General features: G+C 38.1%; 1 protein-coding gene and 1 pseudogene across 4 annotated transcripts in view; both read right to left on the bottom strand.

Annotated features, from left to right (window-relative positions):
- The window catches only part of AFF4 (ALF transcription elongation factor 4), a 97,593-nt gene that overhangs the window by 21,625 nt on the left and 57,199 nt on the right, over nucleotides 1-18,769 (bottom strand). For all 4 annotated transcript variants that reach the window (XM_057735245.1, XM_057735227.1, XM_057735256.1 and 1 more), the window contains 6 exons: nucleotides 7,068-7,104; nucleotides 4,848-4,896; nucleotides 2,967-3,021; nucleotides 2,146-2,183; nucleotides 1,564-1,726; nucleotides 10-927 (listed from right to left, as the gene is read on the bottom strand). In XM_057735245.1, coding sequence (XP_057591228.1) covers nucleotides 10-927; nucleotides 1,564-1,726; nucleotides 2,146-2,183; nucleotides 2,967-3,021; nucleotides 4,848-4,896; nucleotides 7,068-7,104 — 1,260 coding nt within the window. The remainder of the gene's footprint in view (nucleotides 1-9; nucleotides 928-1,563; nucleotides 1,727-2,145; nucleotides 2,184-2,966; nucleotides 3,022-4,847; nucleotides 4,897-7,067; nucleotides 7,105-18,769) is intronic.
- LOC130858909 (ubiquitin carboxyl-terminal hydrolase 49-like) lies at nucleotides 10,711-14,024 on the bottom strand (annotated as a pseudogene).

Here is an 18,769-nt window from a genome sequence, read left to right as displayed (position 1 = left end):
TTTACAAACCTTATGTTTCCTTTTGCCTTTGTTGGAAACTTTTTCTGAGGCTTGTTTCTGAGCCTCTCTTGTGTGCTTTTCTGGCACATTTTTCTTTTCCCCCTTGGGTGGCTCTGTTTCTTTGTAAGGCTTTCCTGGTATTCTAGTCAAGAGATTCAGGTCAATCTTCACAATAAGTGGATATCTGTCATCAGGCTCACTGAGGGGTGAAAGAAGTTCCTTCTCTTCCATAGGAGAGAACATTCGTTGGCGAAAAAAGCTATCTTCTTCCTCCACTGAGGAGGGCTTAACGGGAGTCCTATTACTCTCAGGGTACTTAGGAGTTTGTGAGGAAGGAGGAAGGCTCTCGCTTTCATCTGAATCTGAGGATGAGGTATCTGTTTCTATGATTTCTCTTGATTTCTGGGAAGATTTACTTGTTGACTTGTATTTCTTTTTCTCTGCTGAAGGTCGAGGGGAAGATTTAGACTCCTTTTTTATATTGGGTTTCCTTGAGCCTTTGGTGGCTGCTTTGTGTCTGCTGGAGGGCATGCTGGTAGCTATGTCTACAGGGGTTTCACTCTCTATCTTCAGGCCTCCGCGGGGCTCTTCAGCAGCTGGCTTCTCAGTCTTTTTGGGTTGTTTTTTGCCTACAGTTCTCCTCTGTGCTGTGCTGTCACTCTGTGCAGGAGACTTCTGCCTCCCACGCCCACTTTCTGATCCCTTTTGGACAGTTTTGGAGTCTCGTCCAGGAGTAGCAGAACTCGTTTCTTTAGGACCACCTGGATCAGTATAGCTATTCCCTGTGCCCTGTTCTCGGCTTTCCTTTTTATAGCCTTGAGATGATGGGATATTACTGTCCACAGAAGAAGCTGGTGACACTTTATGTGGGTTCACTTTATTCAGCCAATTATCAAGTTGCCATTTGTTTGTGGGTGGTGGTTCAGGCTGAAAAACAGAGAAAGAAGTATGCTTTTTTGGTACTGAAACTTTCTCCTTCCTTTATAACCTCAAAAAAGAGGAAAAAACATAACGCCTAATGCCACAAAGGCATCTGTTTTTCATAGTTCTGACTAAACCAAAGCAAAAGGCTAAAAATACTGACTAATAGCTCTAATCACTTGAATGAGAAGATAAGCTTAATCTTATATATAGCCTTTAAATATTAAACATCCCCATCAGGAATCCAAATGACCATACAGTACATTTAATTCCAGGATGTAAACACATGATGTAGGTACCAATAGAGATTTTTAACTACATTTTATCAACCTACAGTGAAATTATACTATTTAGGACATTTTTTCACCATAACTAAATAACATGAATTACTAGCTTGAAACAAAAATAAAGCCCAAAGTAAATAAATCAAATATTTTAGTGACCTGAAATACAACTGCAAATAGTTCACATAACAAGGAAACTGAAGTGTCTAAGTTTCCTCCAAGATACACAGTTCAGTTTTCTTTTTGTCAGAATATGTAATCTTCTTTTCTTCACCTTTCCATTTGAATCTAGTCTTAACTGGCCATCACCAGGGGCCTGCAGAGGGCCTATGGAAGGGACCCCCTGCCTCCTCCTCACCTCAGGAGACGCACTCTGGGATGGCTCATTTGCCTCACTGTCACTGGAACTACTTTCACTCTCTGAGTCAGATCCAGAGCTGCTTTCAGATCCACTGTGGCTGCTAGAATCATCCCTGGAGTTATCTGCCCCTTCACTATTGTGGTGTGAAGGTTCAGAGTTACTAAAAGAGATAAAACATATAAATGACCATAAGTTTTTTTTTAGAGTGACAACAGGTAAGCATTCAAATCTGACAATGAACTTTAATTAAAATGTTTACTATTTGTTAAGCTCTTACAATTCTATGAATCTAGAACTTCATTATAAATGAAATAAATACTTCCTTAAAAAATTCCTGAAATGCGGCTCAGCCATTAGTACTTACCTTTAAAAAAAAGTTTTACTGATGTATAAATTACATACCATAAAATTCACCTATTTAAAATATGCAATTCAATGATTTTTAGTTAATTCACAGAGTTGTAAAACCACCATCACAATCGATAATATTTACTTTATAAGGTCAATTACTTTATCACTACACTGTTATCAGATTGATCCCTCCACTCTAAATAAAACAAGAAATAAAAAGATGCCTACCTTCCTGGTGTACTCCTTGGCATTGTCTTATCACAATCCTAAAATTAAAACATGAGAGGAAATCTGTGAATGAATAAATAGCACTCTATCTGCTTAATGTGAACAACATCTGAAATCTTAACAGGAAAACTCTCTAATGTATGCATTAATGGTCACTTAACACTTATACAAAATACTGTTTTTATTTAAAGAATAACTGCCAGGATAAGATTAAAAGCTGTGTTGGACTTCCTAGGTGGCGCAGTGGTTAGGAATCCGCCTGCCAATGCTGGGGACACGGGTTTGAGCCCTGCTCTAGGAAGATTCCATGTGCTGCAAAGCAACTAAGCCCGTGAGCCACAACTATTGAGCCCACGTGCTGCAGCTATTGAAGCCCACGTGCCTAGAGCCTGTGCTCCACAACAAGAGAAGCCACTACAATGAGGAGCCTGCGCACCACAATGAAGAGTAGCCCCCGCTGGCATCAACTAGAGAAAGTCTGTGTGTAGCAACAAAGACCCAACACAGCCAACAAATAAAATTAAAAAAAAAAAAAAAAAAGATTAAAAGCTGTGTTAATAGTTCTTTTTGCCAACCATCTCATGATTCATGAGTATGTTCTGATACATGATAAGTATTAAGGAAAAGCCAATTTTTTTAAATAAGAAAAAAGTGGAGATTTAAAGGCAGCAGAAAACTATAACATTTCAGTGTCAGAACACAGGAAGGAACTTATTTTAAATAACTGGATCATAAATGTATTATTCAATTATAATTCTTATAAAATACAATGAAAACAAATACTGTATGAAACCAGCAAAATCATATAGTAGTAGACACACCTGTTCCCCATCACTGTCTTCACTGCTGCTTAGTTTTAAGTCATCTTTTAACATACTAGAAGGAAAAGGCAGAAAGGATTATTATTTTTGGAACTTCATCATGGCATACCAGAGTATTAAATATTTACCAATAATTCTAGAAATAATCACTGTGGTAGCCAAAGATTTAACTGAAAAACAAAGAAAAGAACCAGTAAGTCTTAATCTGCCTGGTTTGGTTCACATCCAGAGGAAAAAGTTGAGAAAGGTGGAATTTAACAATTCTGAAAGCTCTAACTTTTCCATAAGTACAAGATTCATCTTTTCTAATTAAACAAAAGCTACCTTCCACAAACTCTTATACTCACTTCTGTTATCTCTAATTTTTCTCTAATTGCATACACACAAACTCATTCATTATTAAGAAAACAGAAATAAGTACTACAAGTTGATAGTTTCTGGAATTAATATTTGAAAGTAAAATTACAGATTTAAATTTTCCTTAAGGCCATAAAATCAAAATCAAAATTAAAAACTGAGTAATGAACCACAAAACACTCCTTGCCTTTTTACAGGAAAGGAAAAATTAATACAAAGATTAGGGAGAACTACAACTAGAAAATGTTTAATTTCTAATTACCAATAGTACCATTACCTTTCTTCTTAAAATTTCATGACAGTCTCCAATCAGTGAAAAGGAAATCTTCTTTCACTCCAACAACTACTTATACTCTCCCCACAAAGCTTAACCTGAGTTTCTAAATCTGATCCCAAATTCAGAGTATCACATAGAACAAAGTAACCAGATAATTACAGAATTATGAAAAGTGTTCTAAGGATAACCAATTAAAGTGGGACAAATAAAAAGAGTTTTCTTTTGGACAAGGGCTTAGTGCATCTCTAAGACTGATTTCCTATAAAGAAATGTACTTACTCTGAATTCTCTCAGCCCTTATGATTTAATAATGGCAGCTCAATGAACCTGTTTACACATGTGAATATGTCAAAGCTTTTACCAGACTGCTCAAGGTCTTGTATGCTTTTGTTCCCTTAGCAACCAAAGTGATATGCACATATATGGTAAGCTCCCATCAGTTTTATGCACATGAATAAATATGATAAACAGGAATTTACATAATTTGAATTCTTCAGCAGTGAGGCTAAACTTCTTGCATTCATATATTTTCATTCTCAGCTCCCACTATGTTAAGCTGAAGAAGCTGAGGTTATCAGTATAGATTATGGTTGTGGCATAGAGAAGCTAGCAGTGTGACCAGTTTCTTCAGAATTTTGTTTTAATCACTGGGTAAACTTGTCTCAGGAATTCAGTAGTTAGTTAATTCTTTAAGCTGGAATTTATTATCATCCAATATATTATCCTATTACATTTTGATATATATTCCTGGTCTACCTACAAAATAAAAGTAGGAAAACTTACAAAGATAGTATGAACTATGTTGCTTTAATATTCTATATTTAGTGGTCAAATGGAGGGCTAAGAAGAATCCTGCATTTTTTTCATGTGTTTTTTTATTAAAAACAAACTATCTTCTGAAAGATGAGAAACACACAAACACACTTCTGAAAGATGAGAAAAAAGTGTAACTGCAGAGCAGGGGTAGGCAAACTATGGCCCATAAGCCAAATCTAGACCTATTTGGTAAAGAAAGTTTTATTGGAACACAGCCACACCCACAGTCTATGGCTGCTTTCATGCTGAGTAGTTGAGACAGAGACCATCTGGGCCCTAAAGCCTAAACTATTTCACTATCTGGCCTTTACATGAAGTTTGCCTTAAAAGATTAAGTACATATTACTAAGTGTTGTTCTAAATATCCAGACACTACAGTTAGACTTTTAGCAAAAAAGACAAACATTAAACTTTCTAAGCAACAAACTTACGATTTAGACTGGTGCCCATTTGAAGTTTTAGAAGGAGGATTATATCTTTCTGGAACAAAAAAGAATACAGAAGTTAGCAACTATAGTATGGCTATTTATATTTTAAAATATCTGTCAATATAACCTCAAAGAAATATAAATCAAATAGGCACGTTCCTATGTTATTGGTAGGACTATAAACTCATACAATCTTTCTGGAGGGCAATCTGATAATATTATCTTACCAATACTGTAAATGCACATATCCACTGACCTAGCAATTATAAGGAAAGGAATTTACCATACAGGTATTATCTGGAGGAATACACACACACACACAGTTTATTACAGTATGGTTTGCAACAGCAAAAACTGGAAACCAGTGTCCATCTACAAAGGGACTAGATAAACAAATTATGATGTTTTCAACAATATAACACAACTGTGTTTTTAAAAATAATGAACTAGAGCTTTATACTGTTATAAAAACAGTTGTAAAATAAATTAAGTGAAAAATACAGGTAATAAAGAGTAGGTGCAGCTTATGATCCCATTTGCCAAAAGCTAGCTTTGGGGAGAGAGAATGGGGGAAAGGGAGAAGTAAGGATGAGACATTCTTAAAAGATTTTAAGAGAAAATGTAAACTTGTTGGATCCTTTTTTCCTATAACTGCAGCTTTAAGGCAGAACGAAGAAATAGATACATAAAGTTTGTTAACCTTAAAATGGATATTCTTCTAGTTCTGTCTATGCTTTAAGATCACTAAAGACAAAAAACTGATTAAAGAAGTTCCACGGGGCTTCCCTGGTGGCGCAGTGGTTAAGAGTCTGCCTGTCAATGCAGGGGACACGGGTTTGATCCCTGGTCTGGGACGATCCCACATGCCTCGGAGCAACTAAGCCCCTGCGCCACAACTACTGAGCCTGCGCTCTAGAGTCTGCGAGCTGCAACTATTGAGCCCTTGAGCCACAACTACTGAAGCCCATGTGCCTAGAGCCCATGCTCCACAACAAGAGAAGCCACTGCACTGAGAAGTCCGCGCACCACAACGAGGAGTAGCCCCCACTTGCCACAACTAGAGAAAGCCCGCACAGCAACGAAGACCCAACACAGCCAATAAATAAATAAATAACTTTTAAAAAACAAAAAGCTCCACATATTAATCTCCCAAAATAGCTTATTACCAGAGTAAAGCTACCTGAAAAGTTACTGCTCTTGACAAAAGAACATTTGTTGGAAAGTTATATAGTGAAGCTCAGACAGTTGAAAGATTCTTGACCTTACCATACCAATTCACACAGCCATCAACTCTAATCACACTTGAATTCCCCAAGGCTATCTTTCCCTCAAGTTCTTTTGAGAGGCCAAGAGAGTGGAGATGGAGGGGGGTCCTATAGCAGACAGCAGACTTTCTTCCCAACCAAAAAAACCCAAGAAGAGTAGATAAATATAATACAGGAAGAGAAGAGCCACGGTAAGCTACAATGACCCCTTCTTGCCTGGAGTTCAGCATCATAGTTCTAAGTATATTCATGAAGGAGATGGAAAGACACAAGAATGGCTCTTGGGGTTATGAAGTGCCCATCAAATTGAATTCATGGACTCTGAACTATTAGTTCAAATACTTAATAAAAATAGTTAATTTTGATCTCCAATGATCTATAATTCTTCATTTTTCAAACCAAGATTTAGTTCAACCCATTACTGATCATCGGATCATAAACACTGGGATAAGGGACTTCCCTGGTGTTCCAGTGATTAGACTCCTTGCTCTCACTGTAGGGGGCACGGGTTTGATCCCTGGTCAGGGAAACAAACAAACAAACAAAAAAATTGGGCTAAGACATACAAAAGAATTATTAAAGAAATATATGAGGACACAGGTTCGATCCCTGGTCCAGGAAGATTCCACATGCTGTGGAGCAACTAAGCCCGCGTGCCACAACTACTGAGCCCACATGCCACAACTACTGAGCCCTCGTGCCACAACTACTGAAGCCTGCTCACCTAGAGCCTGTGCTCCACAAAAAAACTACCGCAATGAGAAGCCCGCACACTGCAATGAAGAATAGCCCCTGCTCACCACAACTAGAGAAAGCCCACGCAGAGCAATGAAGACCCAACACGGCCAAAAATAAATAAATAAATCTTGAGGGAAAAAAAAATGTATGATGTGACCATGAGAAATGAATGTGAAATAAACAGCTTAATTTAAAAACCAAGAGGAAAAGTAATACTTACTTTGTTCTCCAGGGCCAAAACTGGACTGCTGAGACTCCTAAGAAAAAGGGACATATAATTATATAGTGACATTAAGAGAAAAAGTTTCATTAGAGAAAAATGCTTCAAGTTAAACTATTCAGTTCCAGCTAATTCAATGAAAGATCCTGTTAAGTTCCTAAGAATGCATAAAAGAAAAAAACACTGAAAGAACTTAATGATCCCATCTGATCAGCCTCAGCAATTTTGTGGTCAATAACAGAGTTTCCTAGAGCTTAATACAAAAAGCATCAAGCTGTGTAAGTCTTTATCATTCACTTCTTTTCAGCAGCATTCATGGTACTCATATCCTAATTTAATTCTTGGTCTTAAGAAAATGCTATTTTTAAAAAAGTAACACTAATAACCATATACTAGAGTGAAAATAGTTATACAAACTATACAGACTCAAAATATACCACTTTTATGGACTAGCAACCCCTACATGGTTATTCCCATGTCATTTTACTTCCCCTCCCTGCTCCCAATATCTTACAATTAGCAAACTGAGGAAGAGATTTGCCATACTCATTTTATATACTTCTTTGTAAGCCCTATACTAGCACATTGCCTGGCACTCAGGAAGCATCTGTAAAAAGAAAGCCAAAATGTCACCATCCATGAAAGAAACATGACTTTCCAAACTCAACTTTCAAGATCAGAACAGCTGTTTCACAAGTGCAAACTGTGCATTTTTCTAGGTTAAGTCTGTGGTACACAATGTAGTACTAAGATTACACAATCATCCCTAACATCCTTAAAGGCTTAGTTAAAAATAAGCACAATCTTCCTTTAACGACAGAATTATCTGTGAAAGAAATCCAAACAGTATCAAAGCTAAGATATAGCTTTGCCATTAAAAAAAAAACTGTAAACATATATCAATTGTCAACTGATTTTCAACATCCAACAGGGAAAGAATTCTCTTTTCAACAAAAGGTTCTGGGACAAGTGAATAGCCATATGCAAAAGAATGAAGTTGGATGCTTACCAGAGACAATATTAAAAAAATTAACTTGAAATGGATCAAAGACTTAAATGTAAGAGATAAAGCCACAAAACTCTTAGAAGAAAATGTAGTGCTAAATCTTAATTACTTTGGATTTGGCAAAGAATTCTTACATATGATACCAAAAGCCCCAAGACACAAAAGAAACAAATAGATAAACTGGACTTCATCAAAATTAAGAACTTTTGTCTTCAAAGGACACCATCAAGAAAGCGAAAAGACACTACCATAAAATAATAACAATGCCAATAAAAACAAAAAATATTCTAAGGAAAAAAAAGAAAGCAAAAAGACAACATACAAATTGGGAGAAAATATCTGCAAATCATATATCTGATAAGAGACTGGTATCTACAATATATAAAGAGCTCTTACAACTCAGTGATAAAAGTCAAGTAATCCAATGAAAAACTGGGCAAAGGATTTAACCATACATTTCTCCAAGAAAGATATACAAATGGCCAGAAAGCACATGAAAAGATGTTATACATCATTTGTCACTGGGGGAAAATACAAATCAAACCCACAATGAGATACCACTTTACACTTACTAGGATGAGTAGAATTAAAAAGACAGATAATCACAAGTGTTGACAAGAAATGTGGAGAAACTGAAAGCCTAATGAGAAATACAAAATGGTGCAGCTAGTTGCTTTGGAAAGCATTCTGGCAGTTCCTCAGATGATTAAACATAGAGTTACCATATGATCCAGCAATTCTGCTCCAGGTATATAACTGAGTGAAACAAAAACATATGCCCACACAAAAACTTGTGCACAAAAGTTTACAGAAGTACTATTCATAGTAGCCGAAAGCTCAAAACAACACAAATGTCCATCAGCCTGATGAATGTATAAACAAAATGATATACATCTATACAGTGGAATGAAGGAACTGAAATATGCTACAACTTGGAAGAAACTTATACTAAGTGAAAGAATCCAGTTGCAAAAGACCATATATGATATGATTCCATTTACATGAAATGTCCAAAAAACGGAAATCTATAGAGAGAACAGATTAGTGGTTGGGTAGGACTGGGAGGGGAACAGAGGGAAAAGGTTAATAGCTAAACAGTAGGGAGTTTCCTTTTGAGGTGATAAAAATGTCCCAAAATTTTTATTTATCTTTATTTATTTTTTTGGCTATGCCACATGGCTTAGATCCTCGATCAGGGATTGAACCCAGCCCCTAGGCAGTGAAAGAGCAGTCCTAACCACTGGACCACCATGGATTTCCCAAAATGTTCTAAAATAGAGGTAATGGTTGCACACGTCTATAAATATACTAAAAACTACAAATTAATTGTAAACTCTGAATGGGTGATTTGTATGGTATGTGAATTATATCTCAATAAAGGTATTCTAAGAAGTCTTTAAATACAGCAGTGACCAAGAGGTCACTCCTGTGAATCTTATTAAAAATGAAAAGAATTCTCCACCCCCTTGAAATGGCTTATACTCATTTATGGTCTCATACTCATTTATCCAGTAAATGGCCTAAAAGTTTAATAGCCCAAGCTTAGAAGTAATCTCTGACTCCTTCCCCTCACCTCTGACAACAGTCAGTCAGCTAGTCACCAAATGTGACTGGATTCTGTCACCAGACCATCTACTACATGCAATACCTTCTCCTCTCCATCTACACTGCAAAGACTTTAGGTCCTCACCTTCCTTCATCTACAATGGCCATCTAATGGATCTTCCTGGCTCTAGTCTCTCTCTCTTTCACTCAACTACAGCCTCTAGTTGACCTTTCTAAAGCCCACATCTTAGTATGTGTCATCACTACTCCTACTTTTCACATAGCCCCCAATGGCTCTTTGTTTTGCCTAGGGATGAAACCCAAACTGCTTGATCCAACATTCACTCACATACCTAAGTACTAGGGGAAAAAAAAAAGTACTGGAAAAACAGAATAAGCAAAAACTGACAGGCCTTGCCCTCATGGAGCTTAATGTCAATGAATATCTTTGCAACTACTCATGCAAATCAAGGTAAAATAGCGATTGGGTTAAGTACAATGAAGGGCAAATGCTTACACAGCATTATAAAAGAGCTTACAATTGTGTGTGTGTGCATGCATGTGTGCTTGAGAAACAGACATATACACATACATACACACACACACCCTGACCAGGAAAACGAACAAAAGCTCGCCTGATTAGGCATTGTTCAGGATGAAACTGGAAGGATACATAGGAAGTAAAGTGGGAAAGGAAGGGAAAGGTAAGTGTTCAGCGTAGAGGGAAAAACATGTGTAAAGGCAAGAAACAGGAGCCCAGCTAGTATAAAGAACCTGAAGGCAGCCCATGGGAGGAAAAAGTACAGAAGGAAGAGGGTTAAGAAATTAGACTCAGACCAGAGAGGCTAGATCACATAGCTTATAGACTTTATAGACCATATTAAAGATTTGTGTGTATGCAGTTTACTAAACAGAAGAATTACACAAGCACATCTGCGTATTATGATGATTACCTTGGCTATTAAGTAGAGAACAGCTTTGAGAAATCTAGAACGGAAGTGAAGATATTTGTTAGGAGATAACTGCAGTGGTACAAACAGGAGATGGCTACGGCTTAAACAAACTGGTCCCCAAGCTTTTTTGAACATGTACTCTCCATCACTAAGAAATTTTTGCACTTGTATTTCCCAAATATGTATATTGTATGCATTATTATTTAACTAACGCATATTACATAAGACCAAAATACTGAAATTTTAAAGGGCTCAGATAAAATGAATAATATTCTAGAATAATTTTAAAATTATATTTATCAATGGCAATGCTTTTCTTACACACAGAAAAATACATACAGTGCTTCAAAGGTTTGACACTAAATCTGGCTTGATATTTGGTTGGACTGGACATCACAAAGACACAGCTATACAAATATAAGTGCTAAACTTACTAAATCATGATACCAAAATTTCAATCTTATACCTTAATTATGCAAAGGTTTCTGCTGAAAGTGAGCTAATAGATTTTCAATGTTAACTGATACAAAACAGGTTTTCAAGAAAATAAAATTAATAGGTTGTGGTTTAATATTTTTAGGAAATAGGTTCAAAACCCACTGAAGTTAGAAAATTCTGTTTCCAAGTCTTTACAGTTTGCACATATGACAAGCATCATAGTTTCTGTCAACAACAATAAAAAATACATAGTTAAAAAACAAAAACAAAAACACAGTGATGACATTATTTTTAAAATGTTGTTTTTGTTGTTTTCCTAGCTTGAGGCAGTTACTTTCTCATTCATTGTTAAGACATCACTTTTACTCAGAAGAGGGTTTAATTTATTATTACTATTTTAAATATGCTATGAAAAGATCTAATGTATTTCAGACTTGTGTGTGAAGAGTGACGGGGAGAGGGAGAAAGGAGTGGGGAGGGAGGAGGAGAGAAGGAGGGAGAGAAAGGAAGGGAAGGAGGCATGTAATTCATTTTTAAAAAAAATTTATTTATTTATTTATTTTATTGGCTGTGTTGGATCTTTTTTGCTGTGCACGGGCTTTCTTTAGTTGCAGTGAGTGGGGGCTCCTCTTTGTTGTGGTGCGCAGGCTGCTCATTGCTGTGGCTTCTCTTGTTGCGGAGCACGGGCTCTAGGCACGTGGCTTCAGTAGTTGCAGCACATGGGCTCAGTAGTTGTGGCTCACGGGCTCTAAAGCACAGGCTCAACAGCTGTGGCGCACAGGCTTAGTTGCTCCTCAGCATGTGGGATCTTCCTGGAGCAGGGATCGAACCCGTTTCCCCTGCATTGGCAGGCGGATTCTCAACCACTGTGCCACCTAGGAAGCCCCTGTAATTCATTTTTAAGTGAGCTAACTCATGTCATTAAGCAAATAATCACTGAGCTTCTGGGTTAGTATAAAAGGTATATGGGAGTGCCACACAGGTTCTCCATGAAGGAAGGAGGAGGAGAAATTATTTATACTTTAGGATTTAACTTCTCTAGGTTCTTTCTTTGAGTGGTACACACACAAAAAAATAGCTTTTCAAGTATTTTATAATTGAAAAAGCTAACAATATCTTAAATTGATACTACCAGAAGCACCTGCACTTTCACCCACCTATATATAAACTTTGTACACTGCATGATTTATTCTAATATTTGTTTCTTGAATCTTTAGCTTTGCTTTCTAAACCTGTTTCAATAGTATTTCCTGACCAAAAAAAATGTATTTTTGTATGTTTTCTCTGTGTTCTCTCTGTGCTGGATTTCAGTCATTTTCATTGGAGTAAAAAGATCAAGTTTTTTTTTGTTTTGTTTTGTTTTTTTTTAATTAATTAATTTATTTATTGGCTGTGTTGGGTCTTCGTCGCTGCATGTGGGCTTTCTGTAGTTGTGGTGCGCAGGCTTCTTATTGTAGTAGCTTCTCTTGTTGTGGAGCATGGGCTCCAGGTGCGTGGGCTTCAGTATTTGTGGCACGTGGGCTCAGTAGTTGTGGCTCATGGGCTGTAGAGTGCAGGTTAAGTAGTTGTGGTACATGGGCTTAGTTGCTCCTCGGCATGTGGGATCTTTCCCGCCCGGGGATCGAACCCATGGCCCCTGCATTGGCAGGTAGATTCTTAACCACTGCGCCACCAGGGAAGTCCCAAAAGATCAAGTTTTTAAACAAAGGTTATAGAACACTGGGAGAAACATCAAAAGAAGTTTTTTTTTTGTTTTTTTGTTTTTTTTTTAAAGCAAGCCATTCCTTGATAAGTGCCTCCCATTCAGGGGAAGGTCCTTGGTCTGACCTTATCGTTGTTGCTGGACTGCACCTGAGTGTGGAGTTGGGTTTCTGAGATTCTGGCATTGCCCTGAACTGTTCTTTGAGTGTAAAAAAGGATGTAGGCTTGAGTTTTGCACACTTCCTCGACACTGCATACATTCAGCTTTGAGTCACTGCAATGGACCCAAAAACCTGGTCAAAGACGACACAGACCCCAATCATCTCTTGGTGATTATGGCCAGACCACCTGAATCTTTTAAAGTGCAGTCAGGGGACCTGAGGTAGTCTGTAGATCATTAACTGCTCTCCAGCTTCACTCAGAACAAGGGGTTTCAGATTGGATTTTCGTCATTTGCTGTTATACTGGTCACAAGCATAGATTCTTCCTTCCAGGGCTTCTGTCTCTGTGAACTTGGCCAGCATCTCAGTGACCAGGCACTCTGTCTGATTCAAAGGGACAAACCCCTTTTCTATGCAGTGATAGCATTCAGGGAATTTCAGAGACAGATCCCAAAAGGGCTCGACGGTATTAAATTTGTAACTATATGATACACATGTGACCTGGCTGAGTAGCTGCCCGTGAAATATGGTGTTCAACACCTTTAAGACCTGTTTGGTGAGCTTCCTCTGGGAGAAGGGGATGAGGACCCAGTGCGTGGTGCCCTTGGACTCGAGTTCCTGCTACACTTTGTACAACAGCTCACAGAGAAACTCCTGCGCGTCCTGGTGGTTGCAGCCAAGGAAGGCGGGGATCAGGCTCCGCATTTAGTGAAGCATGGTGAAGAGTGACACCAGGGCCCACTTCCCGGACCACATGATGCAGAAGAGGGTGTGTAGTTCATGGCAGAGGCAGATGTGCTTCGAGCTGGGCGCCTCGTCCTAGATGAGTTCTAGGCTCCTGATGAGGGAGGCCCCACCATTCAAGCAGAGTCCCTTGTGCTCGCATGCCTCGTCCCCGTTGCTCCCAGGCGAGAGCTTGGTGCCTGAGCTCCTGGCCGGCCTGCCTGTGAGCGGGGGCCTTGCTGTTAGAGGCCTTGGGAATCAGCGGTTCCATCTTGGAAAGGTCAAGGTTCAAGAAGCACTCATGGAACTTGCACAGGTGGCTGAGCACCTGGAAGATGGAGTTCATGTAGCAGGTGTTGCCCAGGTTGCACAGGCCTGTGATGCCCAGTGCCACAGTGGGCGTGCGGTGCAGTGCCGGCCAAAAGAGGTTTTTTAATAAAATTTTTTAGATTTATGTTAAGGACTGAACTGAATATGACATAATTCAAAATATCACAAAGTACAAATTGTGATGCTTTCCCAGTTTCATCAGTTACTATCTCCAGGTGCATTCTATATACACTAAAAGCAAGTTTATGATAAACATGCATATTCAAATTACTATTGATAATCTGGATTTTTCTTTTTTCTGCTTACGGCATCTTTGTTTCTACTTTGTAGTGGCAGATAAAGACCTCATACTAGGAGAAGGACAATCTCAACTTTGCCATTTTCTTGTTTGGTCAGAAATGCATTTTAGTGTTATTTTCATGCAGTGGTTTCACTGCAGGTATGTCTTTTAAGCCATTTATGCATTTGTGAAGATTAGTTGAATTAAAAACAGTTAATACAATCTGTAAATCATCTTAACAAAGCACACTTAAAACTGCAATATGACACAGCTAGGAAGAACAAATGATTGAGAACAACTCCATCAACTTTTCCATATTGAAAAGACCTAAACTTCTCTTGGGATATCTCACATACCAGACATAAAATGTGACCATCTGCCATTCGGACCAAGAGATAGCAAAATGTACTTATTTGATTTTTCTTTTAAGATTAAAAAGTAAATAAATTGGGATTTTTAGAACTAAAAAATAAGAATAAAGTTTTCATCCCCAAACCCTCATTCTCCAATGCACACAACACTGGGGTATGTGTTTTCCACTCTGGAGACCACTGACTTAACCACAGTGGTAACAATAAAGATGGAGAAGAATGAAACTGAAATGCATTAAAGGAGTTAAAATCATTAGGATTTGGTGACAGTCTATGAGGTGTGATGAAGAAGGAACTGCCAAACATAACATATAAGATTTTCCAGCTTCACTAAGATATGGAACAGTAGAAGAGAACCATGCTTGTTTTCTCTTTGTTTTTTGGTTGGGAGAATCATGACTTCTACTCATGTTTAACTGTGCATCCAATTAAACACTAACATGTAATTCTTTTTTCTTTCTTTTTATTATTTCATTTCCACAACCAAATGTTTGGCACACTGACAGAACACATTTCTTCTTTTGTATTCTCTTACTGTACTCAGCACAATGCTGGGGAAACTTACTTTTAATGGTAGAGGTAGAGATAGAAGAGAAAAATGAGCAACCAAAGAAAAAAGGAAATCTGGATGAGAAGTGTATAGTGGGAGACAAGGAAGAAATAGGTGAAACAATATTCAATGTTCATGAGAAGCCCAAGGAAGATAAAAAATGAAAACGTTAATTGGAGTTGTCAAAATGGGCCACTGGTGATCTTAATGGCTTTGGTGAGACATGGAGAGTAAAAGCAAGATAAGATTGGACCGAGGATTGAGTGGAGGAAAGTATATAGACAGCAAATATGAACCACTCTTTAATAAGTTTAACTCTGAAGTGGAGGAGTGGCTGGAGAACAACATGGAATAGACTGGATTTTTCTGCTGTTGTTTTTAAATGGGACAGATAAAGAATGGTTAAGCAAATGATAGTGATTCAGTAATAAACTAGCTCTCCAAATATGTTCTTAAACTCAACTTCTCACCCATCACTGAGTACTGCTCTTTCAGAACTGTTAATAGGTATGAAATTCTCTCTGCTGTGCTCCTCATCTTTCCACGTGCTTCTGGCATTCCTATACTTCCTCCTCTAATCCCATTTGTTCTCATCTTCTCTGAGATGCCATCTCCAAACTCCCTAAGTATCAAAACTTTGTCCCTTCTCTGTCCTCTCGTTAGACCTAGTCCATATGGTTAGCGCACAAGGAGAATAAATACCTATTAAAGCTTCATATAAAGCTTTAAGCTACATCACACATGAAGTTGTATTCACTGAAAATTCAGAGGGTAAGACGAGCTATAAAAAAGCAAAACCCTGTAAAAGCAACCCAACCAAAGCAATAATCATTAAGCAGCTAACTGAGCTGTTTCAGAAATACCGAAAATCTAAATGCAGTAACCTGGGACTTCCCTGGTGGGTAAGACTCCGCACTCCTAATGCAGGGGGCCCGCGTTCGATCCCTGGTTGGGGAACTAGATCCCGCGTGCGTGCCACAACTGAGTTTGCATGCTGCAACTAAGAAGTCTGCATGCTGCAACTAAAGATCCTGAGTGCTGCAACTAAAAATCCCACGTACTGCAACAAAGATCCTGAGTGCCACAACTAAGACCTGGCGCATCCTAAATAAATAAATAAGTATTAAAAAGAAAATAAAGTTACCTGAGTATATATGTCTAAATTCAGTCAACAAACGTATGTTGAATAGCTATTATGTGCCAGGAATTATTCTACACATTGACATAATCTTAATGGTTCAGTGTTATAGCCACAGCACCTAGAACACTGCCACGGATTGTTCAAATTGTACAGTGAATATGAGTAAAGGCAGTCAAAAGCTTTAGTTTGCTCCAAACTATCACTGGAAAATCTACCAACCTATCTCTAACCACACCCATTCACTCTGCTTTCCCTCCTGTGAAAAAGAATGACCTAATTGTGCGCTATTCTAAGGCCAATATTCACTACTTGGGCATGAATTTCAATCCCTCTTGTGGAGATTTCCTAAGATTACCTTCTTTCTTTCCCGTGTATCACTTGTTTTTCCTTTTTTACAAAATCATTTTCATCAGCATATAAATATGATAAGATGTCCTCATCTTATAAAGAATACCCCCCAACAGTATCACCATAACCTTTTTGGCACCACCACATTTCTCTGCTCCCTTTTACAGATAATGCCTCAAAAGAAAATCTCTGTTTATATAATCACTGTCTCCAATACCTTTTGAGCCCACTGTAATCATTCTTTCACCCTCACCTTTCTAACTAAAAGTGTCACCAATAAAGAATACATTGTAAAATACCATATATCACTTATATGTAGAATCTAAAATATGACACAAATGAACTTATCTGTGAAACAGAAACAGACTCAGACATAAAGAACAGCCTTGTGGTTGCCAAGGAGCAGGAGGAGGTGGGAGAGGGATGGATTGAGAGTTTAGGATTAGCAGATGCAAACTATTATATACAGAACGGATAAAGAGCAAGGTGCTACTGTATAGCACAGGTAACTATATTCAATATCTTGTGATAAACCATAACAGAAAAGAATATGAAAAAGAATGCAGAACTTCCCTGGTGGCGCAGTGGTTAAGAATCCACCTGCCAATGCAGAGGACACAGGTTTGATCCCTGGTCAGGGAAGATCCCACATGCCCTGGAGCAACTAAGCCCATGGCCACAACTACTGAGCCTGTGCTCTAGAACCCTTGAGCCACAACTACCAAGCCTGTGTGCTACAACTACTGAAGCCCACACGCCCTAAAGCCCATGTTCCACAACAAGAGAAACAACCGAAATGAGAAGCCTGCGCACCACAACAAAGAGTAGACCCTGCTCACCACAACTAGACAAAGTCCACATGCAGCCAAAAATTTTAAAACAGTTTTTTAAAAACTAAAAACTAAATAAAAAGAATGTATACGTATGTATAGGTGAATCACTTTGCTGTAAAGCAGAAACTATACAACATTGTAAATCAACCATACTACAATAAAATAAATTTGAAAAAAATTTTTTAAAAAGCTGGAAAGAAAAAAAACATTGCAATAAAGAATACACTGTTGGGGCTTCCCTGGTGACACAGTAGTTAAGAATATGCCTGCCAATGCAGGGGACATGGGTTCGAGCCCTGCTCCAGGAAGATCCCACATGCCGCAGAGGAACTAAGCCCGTGCGCCACAACTACTGAGACTGTGCTCTACAGCTCACGAGCCACAACTACTGAAGCCCATGCCTAGAGCCCTGCTCTGCAACAAGAGAAGCCACTTGCAATGAGAAGCCCACGTACCACGATGAAGAGTAGCCCTCACGCGCCACAATTAGAGAAAGTCGGCATGCAGCAACGAAGACCCAATACAGCCAAAAATAAACAAACAAATAAATAAATAAATAATAATAAATCTTTAAAGAAGTCCTCCAGGTAGGAAGAAAATGACACCACAGAGGAATATGGATTAACACAACGGATGAAAGAACAAAGGAAATGGTAACTATATGGGGAAATACAAAAGCCTTTTTTTTCTGTTTAAATCTCCTTAAAAAATAAAAGACTTTTAAAATAAAAAATAGTAACCATTTTGTGGGGTTTATAACTTACATGAAAGTAAAATGTATGCAACAACAGAACGATGTGGGGAAGGCAGAAATGCAAGCATAATGTTGAGAAATTTTTACATAATAGAAAAGAATGGCTTACTATTACTTGAGATGGACTTCAGTAAGTTAAAAGATACATTCTACAAACCCTGAAGCAAACATTAAATAACACAACAGTTACAGCTAATAAGCCAAAAATGAAATGTAATAATAAAAAATACTCAATCCAAAAGAAGGCAAAAAAAAGATCAGAAAGGGCAGGTAGATATCAAAACCAAGATGACAGAGATAAACCCAGCCATTATCAATAATCACATTAAATATAAGTGGTCTAAATACCCTCCAAAAAGAGCAGAATGTCAGACTGAATACAAAAAAACAGGACAAAATTATGCTACCTACAAGAGGCCAGACAGCAGTATCAAGCAGTATCAGCAGCATTTCGTCTTGTGGAACTGAAAAACACAGCCACAAAAAAAGAAAATGAAAAGGCAAAAGACTTTGTACCAGATGAAGGGACAGGATGAAACCCCCGAAAAACAACTAAATGAAGAGGAGA

This window comes from Hippopotamus amphibius, chromosome 1, assembly GCF_030028045.1.
Source record: "Hippopotamus amphibius kiboko isolate mHipAmp2 chromosome 1, mHipAmp2.hap2, whole genome shotgun sequence".
Lineage (NCBI taxonomy): Eukaryota > Metazoa > Chordata > Mammalia > Artiodactyla > Hippopotamidae > Hippopotamus > Hippopotamus amphibius.
The sequence above is the reverse complement of the archived record's forward strand: the minus strand, read 5'-3'. Positions and strand labels throughout refer to the sequence as shown.